Source organism: Leopardus geoffroyi, chromosome E2 (genome assembly GCF_018350155.1).
Source record: "Leopardus geoffroyi isolate Oge1 chromosome E2, O.geoffroyi_Oge1_pat1.0, whole genome shotgun sequence".
Taxonomy (NCBI): domain Eukaryota; kingdom Metazoa; phylum Chordata; class Mammalia; order Carnivora; family Felidae; genus Leopardus; species Leopardus geoffroyi.
The window spans coordinates 50,545,434-50,560,457 of NC_059335.1; the positions used below are offsets into that span (position 1 = coordinate 50,545,434).

The following is a 15,024-nucleotide window of genomic DNA, read 5'->3' on the forward strand; positions in this document are numbered from 1 at the left end:
TAAATATAAAGTTTTAATAGGAAGACACTGTCTCTCTTCTGGAGAGCCCAAGAACCTGTTCCTCAGTGTGGGGTCACTGAAAGTAATGATTTTAGAGCTTTGCAGAGCAGAATGCCACCCCCAGCCTTCTCTCCTATGCACTGTGACAACTGTGGACATACTACTTGCAATTTCCCTGAGGTTTAGTCTCTTTGTTATCTAGACATAATGATATTTTCCTCAATGATTGCTATAATTATTTAATTAGGTAACAAATGGCATATAGTATGTGTTCAATAAAATTTAATCCCCTTCAGTAATTACCTAACAGAAATTGTCAATTTATATCTGCTTTTGCTTAATATATTATATTGGAAACTAACAAAATCAGGGATGTAGGCCTAGGAATACAAGTAAACACTCAAGCAATGACCTTTCTTTTCCCTGCTGTTTTTTCCTAAGGCTTCGGGTTTTAGCCACCACTGACTGGTCAAGGAGGAGGTGTGCTGTGATGTGAGAAGCATTAAGTCCCAGGCTGAGGGCATTAAAATTGGAGTCAGAAAAACAAAGTGCAGTGTTCAGTGCTTGACTTAACTAACTCTATGACCTGTTCAAATTATTTAAATTCTCTGTTCTTGTTTTTTCGTCTGTAAAATAGGAAAAGTAAAAATATCTGTTCTGCTTTGTTTGTAGGCAAGAGCTAAACTTGTTTGTTTAGCTCTTACAGCTAGACAGGAGGATGCTTCGGTCATTTTTCTCCTTCTTTCACTCATTCCATAGCAAGGGTGCTGCTGCTGCTATAGGCTTATTTTTTCTAATGTGTAATCACCCAGAGATGCTTGGCAACTCTTGGATTCCTATTCTTATAAAATCGAGCACATTATCAGTTAAATATCTTCACATTTCTTTTAAAGAGATTATTTATCCTCTCTGACACCGTGTGATGTACTTATCATTGTGTGATATTAACTCCACTATTTAAATATTTTAATATTCTACTCAAGAAATGGCAGTATTCATGGATCAGCCATTAGAAGAGTAATTTTTCTGTGGCTGATGGTCTTCTGAATTCAAGTTTATTCCTCCCTCCTTTAGAGCATTTGAATTACATCTTTACATTGTTTAGGCTTGGGGTGGGTGTGTGTGTGTGTGTGTGTGTGTGTGTGTGTGTGCATGTGGTGCGTGTAGGGGGGGTTCCCTTCTTTAGTATCCCAGCATTTTTCACTTCAGGCCTTTGGGGAATTGTTATTAAAGAATTTGTAGGATGCAGCTGTCTATTCACAGCACGATGTGTTCATCAAAATAAATCCATCCAAAGCGCTCAGTTTGTGGATTTGTCCTCCTGATGCACTAAAATAAGAAATGTTAATTTCTCGCAGACTATTACCAGATGATTCTAAATATCTGCCAAACAGGAATGTCTGTTTCCTTGTGAGGAATTTCCATAATAAAATCCTGGCACCATAGCTGAGGAGGATAGTTTTATATAAACAGAGAAAAACAGCAAGTATTTTCCCCGAGCACAGTTTTAGCTACAATTTACCAATACTGCTTAGTTATTTCTGTCTTCTTTTATGCTTTTGTTTTGAAACATAATGCAGTTTTACCTGGGTGCCCTCCCGGATATTTACGAATGTGCTCGGTGTGTTGACTGGCTCCGCTAAAGGCAAGACCTCCAGAAAATCGGGAGGCTTTGCCGTCTCGCCCCTTCCCCCACCCACACTTCCAGAGGGGAGAAAGGGTTAAGGACTGTTGGAGAAGAGCGGGGCGGGGAGGGAGCCCCGAGGAGGCCTCGGAGCAGCAGGCCTCGTCTGCAGGTGCAGCTTCCATCAGCGGCTCGGCGCGCGGTGGGTTCTGAGCGCCGCTGTGAATTTGGAGGAGGGACCGCGGCCACGGTCGGGGACCGCCGCGGCGAGGAGTGGGCGTGGCCTGGTCGGTGTGGATGTTTGTTCGGAAAGATGCTGGGTGCTTTTCAGTGAGGAGCCAGGGCTGTGTGGTGGGAGCGTGTATGTGCCTGTGTGGGGAGCTTGTGTGTGTGTGAGTGTGTGTGTGTGTGTGTATGAGACAGAGAGAGAGAGAGAAAGAGAGTGAGAGAGAGAAAGGAGGGAGAGCCACTGAGAGACCCAGAGGTGCTGAAGACCCAGACGGCGCGGAGAGCCACTCACGATCTTTTGGGGGAGCCCAGTAAATGTGAACATGGGGTCTGTCGCCGGAGCTGTCCTCAAGACGCTACTTCTGTTATCTACTCAAAATTGGAACAGGGTTATAGCTGGGAATTCCTGTAAGTATACAGCGAATGATTTAAAACTTGCAGTGGTGGTGGTGGTGGGGGGTGCTGTCTGCGAAACTTTAATTCTGTTGTTTTTATGATTATTTTTTGCAACTGGAATTGCTGCAAAGCATATTGCTATAAATGAAGCCTCACTTAAAAATCCTGCGAATGTGACTTGCTTTACACATGTCTTTCTTCCTGGTCTGGTCAAAATATGCAAAGTGTCATTTCTTTTTTTTGTCCAGGAGCAGACTCTTATTCTCTCATCTTTGAATATTCATTGAATAAAGCTCAAGTTCTAGTAAAACATTAAATTAGCATCTTAACCAGGGAATCGCCTGTGAATGTCTTCATTTCTTCCTTTTTAAGGATTACTGAATTTTATTGGAATTATGTCTAACAGGAAAACAACTGGCAGACTTCACATTATGCTGCATTAGCTTAGGTTTCTGAAGTTTGCATTGGCAGACTGCATCTTTAAAATGATGCCAGGCTGATAAGTGAAATGCACTGCAGAATTCAGGAGCAAAATTGGTGGAGGTGAACCTCTGTATTAAGAATTGTGCACTCACTCCGTATAGAATGAGATTTGAGTACTCTTGAAAGAGGGGGCTTGATTCCTACAGTTTGCTTAAAGGAAAAACATTCAGGTGCTTTGTCAGAAGTATTAATTCTTAAAAGTATTATTTTTAACTTTATACATTTGTGATTGAATATTCTAAGTTATTTGAATCAGGGAAGATTTATTAAGACTTTATTTCTTGTTTAAGTATCATCTGAAATAATTTGGCCGAAGTCCCTTCACCCACTTTTTATTGGAGATAGAAAAAGTTTTAAAAGTTATATTTGGCCTAAATCTCTAAATGGGAGAATTTCTATATCCTCCATGAATGATAAGTAAGCTCTGCAAATTCAACTTTTTACCTCTTTCTCTGATTTAAAAAGAAAAGCTCAATTGCTTTTCCGGAAAGGGCTATGAGGCCTGTTCAGGAATTTATGCTGCTGCTGTATAACCAGGGTTACGTTTAGGGGATACGAACAAGCCAGTAATCAGGCATTTGCTATGGCACATCCCTTGAGGACACTGAAGCACTTTGATGTGGGGAAAACATAATAAATGGCCCACCTGGCACAGGCCAAATGTCCCTTTATACTGTGTGGCTACTGTGATGTCAGGTTTCCATGCAGTATTAGCTCACTTAATGGTATGGTGTATCTATCACTCTGCAAGAGGAGAACATCCCTCAGATGGCTGTCCTGTGTTTCAGATTCAGTTTTAATTTGGTTGTATAAGAATTCCATGAGACCAGAAAATTTGCATGTTTTCACCTAGTCACAGTCTTCGAATGCTGTCATGGTAGCATTTGACAAGCGTTGTAGTAGACAAACGGTAACACGACAGACACGCAGACCCCTGCACACAAAGTTTTGCAGAGAAGGCAGAAGTAATTCATCGTCCAACTACAGAAGTTCAACAAAAAAGGAAGGCACTAGAGGTCACTCTTACAATATGAAGCACATCACTTGAAGCATCCTTCCCTTCAGAAAAGCAGAGCTGCAAGTCTGGCCTAGACACAGTCCTGTCTTTCCAAGACACTGCCTGCGTTTGGGTTTATAATGTGTGAGTGTGATTGATACTTGTTTTATTGATGGTTGTTTATGTTTGTTTTCTTGAAATCCAGTAAAAGGCACATCGACATGAAATAGCTTTCTTTTTGTAACGCATCTTTTAGTGTGTTTACTGAATACATCTCAGAGGAGCTGCTGAGACTTGAGGAGAGCAGGAAATTCAGGGGTGCTTAGCTTTGGCTGAGCCTCCGGCTGACACTTAAAATTCCAACTCCGGTTCTGTATTTTCTCAGCTTTCATTTGTTCACAAAGTGGTTTAATGCTCTTCTAAGTATTTGAAAAAGTTAAGGAACCTATAGAATTTTAAATTATTAGGCATTCTTTAAATATTAAAGTTGGAGTTCTTGCTTACCATATATATTGAGTTGACAGTCCTTAAAGTGTCAAAAATGCAGTAAGTGCCCTCATATAATTAACATTGCATCTAGTAATTTCTTGTTAATGTCACCTAGGTGGTATGATTTGCAGCAATATATATAAGAGAAAAATTCATTGCCTAATTTTTATTTTATTCTTTAATAGTTAGATTTTTTTGTGTGTTTGTTTTTGGGTTTTTGGGGGTTTTGTTTTTGTTTTTGGGTTTTTTTTTTTTTTTTTTTTTTTTTTGGTAAGGAAGCAAGGTCTACTTACGACATAGGAGCTTCGTATCTTTTGTCTTGTTTAGAAGAACAGGTGTATATGTTTCCCAGCAAGGTTGGGGTTCAGTGTATGGGCAAGTGACCATCAACCAGCATAAACATTTTGAAAGTGTTAAAATAACTCCAGTAATTCTTCTGGACAAGACTTTGTGTTAAAACATGAATCAATCTCGGATACCAATATTAAAGTCAGGGAGAACTGAATATAAATAAAGAAAATTAAAGGTCGGTCTCCCAGGTGAATACAAAGACCTTCTCCCTTTATTTACAGCTGATTCACCAGGAGCAAATCTGTTATTCACTGAGTCAGCCCAAAACTATCCCGGGCTGCCAATGTGTAAGTTTTCATGGGACAGCACTCTGTAAACCAGGCACAGCTCAGGGATTAGATGCCCTTTAATTTGAATGTTAGATGGTCTAGTTAATCAACAGGGTGACTTTACATCAGAAGGGTTCTGTGCAGACACACACAAATATACATGTATGTATGTCTATGTGTATGCGCATGTGTATATATGTGTATAAATCTGTAAAAAACCACCGGCCCCATGTGTTCACACATATTTGGTGGCTCCGCTTACTCCTCTCACCTGTCTAAAGATGAAGTAGGTTGAATGGACCACATTCTTTGCCTACTAGCGCCCTACTTGGCACTTCAGAAGCAGTGAATCAGCCCCAGGTCTTTCCTCTATGTTCTGGTCAAGACAGATTTGTGACTGTATTGAGGTGTTCCTTTCTTGAAAGTTTAGAGACGGATCCTGGTGGAAGGGCTTGCTGTTTCATACGTTGCACAGTCTGTTGGTTTCTTCACTTGCTACTAAGAGGCATGCACTGAGAAGGAAGACCTCTATTTTTATAATTGTTCTTATGGACTCATAGTTTTTTGCTGAACCCTAAGATGTTTTGTGGGGAGAGGCTGACTCACCACAAAAGAAGGAATGGGTGTATATACTAAGGCAAGTAAGAGTCCTGTTGTTATTTTTACTCTTGCAGATCATGTGATGAAGGCTTTCCGACCTCCTCCCCAGCCTTACTTTGAAAATATTTAATGCTCACCAAGTAGCTTATGAATGACTTATTTAGAAGTTAAGTTCTTTCTTTTATCTAATTGAAAAAAATGGCTTATCTGATACCTACCCTAAGGGAAGCCTGGGAAGGATATGTTGAAATCAGCAATAGGTGAAGGTAATTCCTTGAGCAGATGATCACTTTTGTGGGCTTTGGGATGCTGTGTGAATGCAACTGGACAGATTCCCAAATTGTTCAAACTCCACCTTGTGATTCTTTCTCAAAGCTTCCTTCTTTTTCCTCCTTCTCCCAAGAATTTCTTTCCATGGCAAAAAAATAACTAGACCGTAACAGTGAAGTACTGATAAAATATAATTACATGACACAATGCATAAATTGCTGAGCTTTGGACATAGAAGTGAGCATGCGCTTTGGCTTCCTTTTCTAGCAATGATACTAGTTTGTTTTCACCAGCTTGGTACATTCTCCCTACTTCTGATTGTAGGCATCCCCAGTAATTTCTAATAAGGGCAGCCTCCACCTCCGGGGATAACGCAGCTCACAGCTAACATGGGATCAAAAGTAGGACTTCCACATGAAACATAGTGCTTACTCTAAGTGATAAACATCATTGTCTCCTGAACTTAATTGCAGAATTTGTATCAGATACAAACAGTTCCTTTAGGGGACCCAATCTCGGTATCAAGATGGAATTAATTTACCTCTTCAGTGAAAACAAATTAATAGAATTGCATAATATCAATTGTCAGATAACGTAATAATATTTAGCTCAGAGGTTGGCGAGATATGGCCCAGTGGCCAAATACGGCCCGGCCCGCTGCCTTGTTTCGTAGAGCCTGTGAGCTAAGGGTGGTTTTTATATTTTTAAATGTTTGGAAAAAATTAAAAGCAGAGTTCTTTGTGGTCCAAAAAAGTTACATGAAATTTCAATTTCAGTCATCCATTCCTCTCATTACTAGACCCGTATGGCAAAAATTTGTACTCAATTATTGTTACATTTTGCATTTTATCAATAAAATGTTCTTAAAATTGATGTCCCTCTCTTTCTATAAAGACCTACATGATATTCTTTACTATCTGGCCTTTTATAGATAAAGTTCATTGACACTTAATTTAAGTAACATACAAAATAATTGTGAGACATGGGTAGTATATACATTATAGTTCTATGATAAAATTCAGTCTTAATTATTTAGCACAGAAATATGTACTTGTGGGATCATGGTACTGACAGTAATGCTAGTATTACCAGGAACTATTAAAGAGGAGACCTGCAGATTAGCATCTTCCTCGTGTGTTTCTTCTTCAAGACTTTCTCATTCAGAAATCTGTTATTTCTGAATAACATACAGGTACGAATTACTTGCAACTCTTTGTAAAGCTTCAGCATCTTAGATATTTTAAATGAACATTCTGTTGTTATTTTATACTTTTATGAGTGTAAATTATCCCATTCCATACTAATCAGAAACTTGCACTTGGAATCACTGATTGTATGAGGGAGATGATGTTGCTGGAAGAGTGTTCTTGTCCCTATGACTTTTACAGTAGCAGCTTCCTACAAATGTTGAAATTGGCAAACTTGCTAGAATAAATTAAAAAATAGATTTTCATTTAAGCACTCCCCACTGAGAATTCATAATAATTAAGCAGGTGCCTTTCACCTACTCATGCCAACATAATTAATTTTTATGTAAATGTCTTGTCCATTTGGAGTTGTATTTACTTTTAGTTTCCAAGAACTGCTCATTGGCCTCATTTTATTTACATTACCCTATTTAATGTTTTTTTTTTTTCAGTTAAAAATTTGATGGAGCCTAACATTTTACAAATTCTTTTCACTCTAATTCCATTGTGACATTTTTTTCCAAAGTAAGTAGCCATATGTTAAAATACTTTATTTTTCGTAATTTTGTTTTTAATGGCTCAGCTTTAACGAAGAGTCCTGTCTTACCACCCAAAGACCAGTTTCCAAATCAAAGACAACCAAGGACAGTCTCACAGAGCTCACTCCAATGTGACTTACTCTGGGTGTCAGCAAGAACTTCGGTGGAGCGCATGACTGCTGTGAACTGATGATGAGGGACAGTGACACTATCATTACATGGCTGTGAAGTTTTTCATAGTAGAGTATCAGTCTTGCTCCATAATTATCCATTTTTCTCCATTTGATCCCGTATTTAGAATTTGAGTTACTTTTACCTCAGATGAATCAGTATTAGGGCCTTAATATTATCAACTAATGAATTCCACGACCTTTGGGTTGCCAGCTAGTCAGTTTACCTAAGTCCTCCATTCTCCTTTTAAAATCTCCACCTTTCCTCCTTGGTGATTAAAAGTTCACAGACCAACCCAGCCCCTGAAAACAGTAGGAGTAGTTATGAAAGCTTATCCAACATTGTTATATACATCCCAGATATGTATAATTAGGTTGGTAGTGAATATCTCTGGTGAAATATTAAATAATGCAGGCTTTGATCTGTTTTTTTTCAGTGGGCTGGTATTTCAATTCTTGCCCAGCTTATTTTTTAAAAATTTTTATTGATTCAGAAATTTTGGCCTCCATCACTTATTTAGTGTTTATCTAGAATTAGTGCTGTTTTTCAAGACAACGAGCATGATAGGGAAGAGGAGACCTCTGGCAGAATATTTGCGTAGAATAGGAGATGTTTCAAGAATTCACTGCATTCATGAGGTGAAATGAGCTGTGTTGGTGGTGGTGGTGATGGTGGGGTGAATTCTCAGAGAATATGTGGATAATTGTTTGAAGGGCGCTTTCAATTATGGACTTTTAGAAATACTCTTTAACAAACCAAGCTTTAAAAACAGGTCTTGAGGGGCGCCTGGGTGGCGCAGTCGGTTAAGCGTCCGACTTCAGCCAGGTCACGATCTCGCGGTCCGGGAGTTCGAGCCCCGCGTCAGGCTCTGGGCTGATGGCTCAGAGCCTGGAGCCTGTTTCCGATTCTGTGTCTCCCTCTCTCTCTGCCCCTCCTCCGTTCATGCTCTGTCTCTCTCTGTCCCCCCAAAAAAAATAAACAAACATTGAAAAAAAAACAGGTCTTGAATTGTAGGATAAGATGCTAAGGTCACTTAGAAGAGAAGATCTAAGAAAGAGAAATAAATGCCCTGAACTAAGTGAGGACAAAAATTAGGGAGCTTTAGGAGACCCTATGATTATCACTGAAAGTCCTTCTAAAAGAATGAACTCATTGAAAAGCCTCACTTAACTAGATATACTTAAATGAAATAATTTAGTCTGGAGATGTATGTTGTAATTTGAAGGCTTTGAGGGTTTTTTCTTAAAAACAGACTTAAAAATTTCTTGAGAAATAATAGTTTAACCATAACTCTAAATGACAGTAAATTGCATTTCTAAATAACAGAAGTATCATTGACCATTGGATTATCTTCTTGACTGCTTTTTTAGGGGGAAACTGATGTCTGAGGTTGCAACATTTACATTTTTTCCATGGGCTCTAAGGCTAGCTATCCACCTGTGTGCCTCAATTAGGTACACATGTATGTGTGTATGCATATATGTATTTTTTTATTTGACTTCTCCAACCAGCTTTCCTTGTTTTTTTAAACTGTGAATTTCAACCTTCCCCAATGCTGACTGCTCCAGAGTCCATTTGGTACAGACCAAATCTGATATGCTCCTGCACAAGTAAAGATATTTTTGTTTCCTAATTGATTTCTGGAGGGTAAAGTTTTTGTCCAAATGTCTTTTGCTGAAGTATTCACGTACATGGTACCTGAAACAACAGTGTTATGGAAACGTAAAGAATGTACATGTAAAGTGCATTTCAACTTCTCATTATTCCTTCAGTTCTCTTGAGGAAAATTGGTATATGAAGAGGAAGTGTATGTGTTTGCTTTGGTTTGGTTTTTTCCCCTCCCCATGGATTTTTGTCATGGTTCATGGAAAAGTGGTACGCTGGTAATAAAATCAGAGACATAGCATAACAGGAGGTAAAATTGGGTCTGTTTATATTACAGTTAATGAGTCATTCCAATGTAATAATTGGGAAAGTGAGTGAAGCTTGAAAACATTTGACATTTTAAGTAGTTTAAAATTAGTAACTATAAAAGTTTTTAATGCCATAAGTATTTAATAGAGCAGTGATGAAATTTACCTCTAAGGTTTTTAAATCACAAAGGAAAAAAATGGTATGATATGTATCAGTTGGCTATAGCTCTAATTACTTTTTTTATTAAGTACTTCTCATTACTTGGCAGTGCTCTAGAATAAGATATGTGCTTCTAAATCATAAAAGGCATATTTGTTTCTGTGACCATTTTTTCCCCACTGGCAATTATGGTACTTACAACTAAGGTCATAGGTTGGTATTAATTTAGAAACAGCATGCAAATATATAAATTTACCTGCCTTCCTAAATTGCATTTATCGTATAGTTTCAAAGCAAACTGTAACTTTTAATTTTATTACTTGATTTCCTCTGCAGTTATAACCTATATATGGAGATTTTTTAAAATGCCCTTTAAATAAGGGCACTGATAAACTCTTTTTGGAATTGGTTGCAAACCTTAGAGTTGATAGATACCTGGATGATATTGAATAGATGTCTCAACTGAAGGACCCACACCTGAGAGCACCCCAGTTTCCTGTCAACATGACCTTTGCTGTGTCAGACTCAAGAGAGAGATTTTTGGGAAAATTTGAGAAAGTGAAATTTCGCTCTGGGCTAATAATTGTGCCCTAAGGTGTGTGTGTGTGTGTGTGTGTGTGTGTGTGTGTGTGTGTGTACTTAGATCTTCAGGACATCTTTAGTTTTCAAAGATATTGTTATGTGTTTGTCTTTTAAAATATATTGATCAGCAGATAGCCAAACAGAAAGAAGGAGCTAAATTGAAAATGGCCTGTAAGGGAAATGAGTTGCTGAGATGAAATTGTCAGTGCGTGTGTGTGTGTGTGTGTGTGTGTGCGCGCGCGCACATGCATGTGAGTGTGCACGCGTGTGTGCTCACGTGCTTATCTTGGAAGATACTCTTGGTGGGAATTGGGGAATGGTTCATATTGGTGGAGAAATGGAAAACATTGCCCCTGAGTGGCACATTTTTAACTAAGTAATGTTGGAGTATAGAATACGATTCTTTCTTTGTTGCTACCATACCAGAATAATCTCTGGTATAGTTTTAAAACTGTATGTGGGATTAAAAATTAGCAAGAGGTCTTTCTGGATTTAACTTCACCTCATCCCAAACAGAGGGGCAATGTTGCTCTTTTGTGATCCCAGAGGGCTTTATTTTCTAGGATATGACATGGAGAACTCACAGACTCGAACACTTAACTTCTAGCTGGTCCCACGTTGCTAGTCTTTCTGAACATGACAACAAAGGCAGAAAATGGCTGGAGAGATTTTGGCTTAAATGCCAGTAGATAAATTGAAGCAGAATGTAACTCTCGAAGACAGTGCAGTAAAGTGACACTGGTGCCAAGAGAAGGACATTATAAACAAAGTTTAACATTGTTCACATCATTCACTTTTATCTCTCGATTTTGGCTGATTTTAAACAAAAAGAATCCATCTCTAAGGCGGGAAGCTCCGTGAAAGCTTAGCGATCCTCTTAATTAAGGATTTATAATACATATTTACATTTGCCATATTTTGGATGTTTAGGACTTAATTAAAAGAACACTGCTGAAATAAAAACAATTCTATCTTAAGTGGTGGTGAGGGAATTCTGTGCGAGGTTATAAAGCTGCTCAGATAGGCTCTTTTGTTCCACTGTGTATATGATTTCTGTGCTTATTTGAAGTGTTGTGCTTTAACATGGAGTCTGTATTATAATCCTGTTAAGAAAACGTCAGGCACCTGTGAAATGTCATAACACAATCTTTTAAGGATCATAAGACGTGTAGCCTTTCCTTAAACAAACAAAAGAGAGGATGATTTGGGAAAGGAAGTAGGCTACATTTAAGAAAGCACAGAGCAAACAATGAAGGTAACATTTGGTTTCTTAAACTCATAGCATCCTATAGGACCTAATCACAAAACAGAACGTGGTGAAATAAAGTATCTCATAGTCAAATATCTATTAGAGAAATGGAAAAAGCAGGCTAATAAAATATGAGGTAGAATTTTAGGTACTAAGAATAAAATGATGATCATCATAATTTGCTATGCTTGACATATAAAACTGAGCCATTTAGTGGTGCGGCCTTGTAAATGACCACATTCATTTCTTGAAAGCCTTGCTGTGTGCTTGCCTATGGAATGGTTTCTCTACGCGCACGTGCGTGCGTGCGTGCGTGTGTGTGTGTGTGTGTGTGTAGTTGCAACATGAAATAGATGAGCATGAAAAGAATGTATGTAGTATTAGTAATCAGTGAAACATTCTCCAGAGAAGATGCTGGCAGTTCTCTGATTTTCTGAATTAGCAAAATTGAGCCTTGATCATTTTCCTTTTTCCTTCTCCTGGATTTGAGGATGATCTGGCTGTGGCATCTGTCATCTTACAGATTGCCAGGGTTGATTTGGCTGGTAGGACCAGCGCAGCAGCTGTCTCCTCCTTCCCTCATGACTTCCTGGGACTTCAGTTCCTTCCGTTCCACATCATGCATGATTTTTAAATGCTACACATATTATTGTATTTTTAAGGAAGCCTGCCGTAATGCATTGATATCTTTAATCAATTTTAAGGTTTTATCGAAAAAGAAAGTAACTCCTGCCTTGTAGCACTATCTCATTGCTAGGTGTTTCCAACAGTAAGTTCAGCCTTATTAGCACAGCAAATATCTTTGTCCTCTGTATTCATCGATTGTTCTGTGTTCCTCTGTCTCAGCTGCTGTGTCTCTACCACAGGGCTGCCCCTCCCCATGTCCTCTGGCCTTTATGACCTGGCCTTTACATCCGCTGTTCCCTTTGCCTGATGGCCATCAATCACTTCTCTCTAAATCCTCCTGAAAAACGTCTACCTAAAGCAAACCCGACTTCCTTCCTCAGTGGAGTCTTCCCTGATCAAACCATCTCAACTGTCACCATCTTGGCAGATGCCCCGTAGCACCTTCCGTGCTCACCTATTCCTGCCCTGATCACAGACTCTCAAAGTGTGTTTTTAGAGAATATGTCTCCTTTACAAAATGGTGAAATCTTTGAAAGGCGAAGGTATTATTTTAATCATTTCTGTGTCTGCAACACCTGGCACAGTGCCTGGAGAAAAGAGGATATTCGGTAAATGTGAAAAGAATACACCAAAAGGTGACTTATCTGTATTTTTTCACTTGAAACGCCAAAAAGAGAGGAGATGAACAGAATCAGGGTAAGCTGGAGCAATGTGTGTTTTTTAAAGATAAGATGTATTTTGGGGCCTCTGGTGGCTCAGTCGGTTAGGCATCTGACTTCGGTTCAGGTCATGATCTCACGATTAGTAGGTTTGAGCCCCATTTCAGGCTCAGAGCAGAGCCTGGAGCCTGCTTCGGATTCTGTGTGTGTCTCTCTCTCTACCCCTCCCCTGCTCGTGCTCTGTCTCCCTCACTCAAAAATAAATAAACATTAAAAAAATTTCTTTAAAAAGATTACTTAACATTTTTATTTAGGAGACCATGTATTTTTCCTTTTTAAAAAAAAACCTTTTTTTGCCTTTGTATTTATCTCTGGTATATTTCATTTAGATAGGCTGAGTACTTGATTCTCGTGTGTCATAATCCACTAGGATGAATATCATCACGGCCAACCATTTCTTACTGGCTCTCGCTATCTCTATCTTCCCCTCCCCACCCCCTTTCATATTATAATTTGATAGGCCACTGTCTCACATCATGTTTGGATTAAGGACTCAGTGGACAGGCAAACCCAAAACACATCATGAGTATAAAGTTCGAAGCGCGCCTGTCGCTGTCCGGGTCATCCTTGCGCCGCCCCATCTCTGCAGCACCTGCCAATGATCTCATCCAGTTTGGAAGTTGTACTACAAAGTTGTTTTTGCATTCCAGAAAGAAATCTTCAACTTCTTCATCTATCTTGGACTGCAGTTTCTTTATGTTGGCTTGTATTTTACATTTTCCCATTTGAAGACTTTTTTCCTTTATGGAGGGTAGAAGAAAAGTAAAATTAGTTCTCTTTTTTTAATATGAAATTTATTGTCAATGTTTATAGCAGCACTTTTAACAATAGCCAGATTGTGGAAAGAGCCTAAATGTCCATCACCTGATGAATGGATAAATAAATTGTGGTTTATATACACAATGGAATACTATGTGGCAATGAGAAGGAATGAAATATGGCCTTTTGTAGCAACATGGATGGAACTGGAGAGTGTTATGCTAAGTGAAATAAGTCATGCAGAGAAAGGCAGATATCATATGTTTTCACTCTTATGTGGATCCTGAGAAACTTAACAGAAGACCATGGGGGAGGGGAAGGAAAAAAAAGGGTTAGAGATGGAGGAAGCCAAAACATAAGAGACTCTTAAAAACTGAGAATAAACTGAGGGTTGATGGGGGGGTGGTAGGAAGGGGAGGGTGGGTGATGGGTATTGAGGAAGGCACCTGTTGGGATGAGCACTGGGTGTTGTATGGAAACCAATTTGACAATAAATTTCATATTAAAAAAAAAAGAAATTGTGGTTAATATACACAATGGAGTACTACGTGGCAATGAGAAAGAATGAAATATGGCCTTTTGTAGTTCTCTATTTTTTTTAACGTTATATCATTAACTTTATAAAGAGTGTAACCGCTGCTTCCTTTGTCTTCCCGACATAAGCAAAACTTCATTGCCTTTTCCTATTTTTACAAGTGCTCATGAATTCTGAGCTTTTATTTTCCTCTTTGAATTGTATGCATATTCTTTTTGTTAATTTCCTGTAAATCTTCATCACTCTTTTTAGATTCCCATCATGTTTCTTACTTCTCACTGTGTACCTTTAGGATTGTCATTGCCAGAATTCTAGAGTTCATAGCTTCTTGCATATGTTGACCTATGTTATTATTAATATTGACAAATATTCCTTTTGTGTGGCACTCTGTGGACTCTAAGGTGGTGGAGGCAGACATTATTATCATTATTTACAAACTAGGAAATGGAAATTTAGGACGTACTTCCAAAGCCATGAGTAAGGGCGAGGAGAGCTAAGGCTTGGACTTGATTTCAATGATGCCAGATCTATTGCTCTTCGAAATGGAATACACTCATATTCTCTCTGAGCCTTTGGAATCACCTCCCCTGAATAAGAGGACCCCACATGTGCTTGGTCTCAAGCTTCCCTCTCTGACATGATAAGTTATAAGGCATCATGCTTACTTTCTTTGCAAGGATTCTGTTACTTGTATTTTATCAACAAGTTCTTCTTTACTCTTCAGAGTGACGTGTCAAGCATCACTTGGTGTATACACCTGTAAAATCCTCTGAATGTCCATTGACTCCCCTTGCTCCTTGGTACCAAAGACCTACCCACTCAGTTAAGTTCCTTCTTTGAGTCACCAATCCCAAGAACAGGTTATAAGGGACTAAA

At 38.8% G+C, this 15,024-nt stretch overlaps 1 protein-coding gene across 3 annotated transcripts in view; it reads left to right on the top strand.

The window, feature by feature from the left end:
• Window positions 1–1,701: 1,701 nt before the first annotated feature.
• The window catches only part of CNTNAP4 (contactin associated protein family member 4), a 255,955-nt gene continuing 242,632 nt past the window's right edge, over window positions 1,702–15,024 (top strand). For all 3 annotated transcript variants that reach the window (XM_045443602.1, XM_045443603.1, XM_045443605.1), the window contains exon 1: window positions 1,702–2,260. In XM_045443602.1, the coding sequence (XP_045299558.1) occupies window positions 2,176–2,260 (85 nt within the window). In that variant the 5' untranslated portion in view covers window positions 1,702–2,175. The remainder of the gene's footprint in view (window positions 2,261–15,024) is intronic.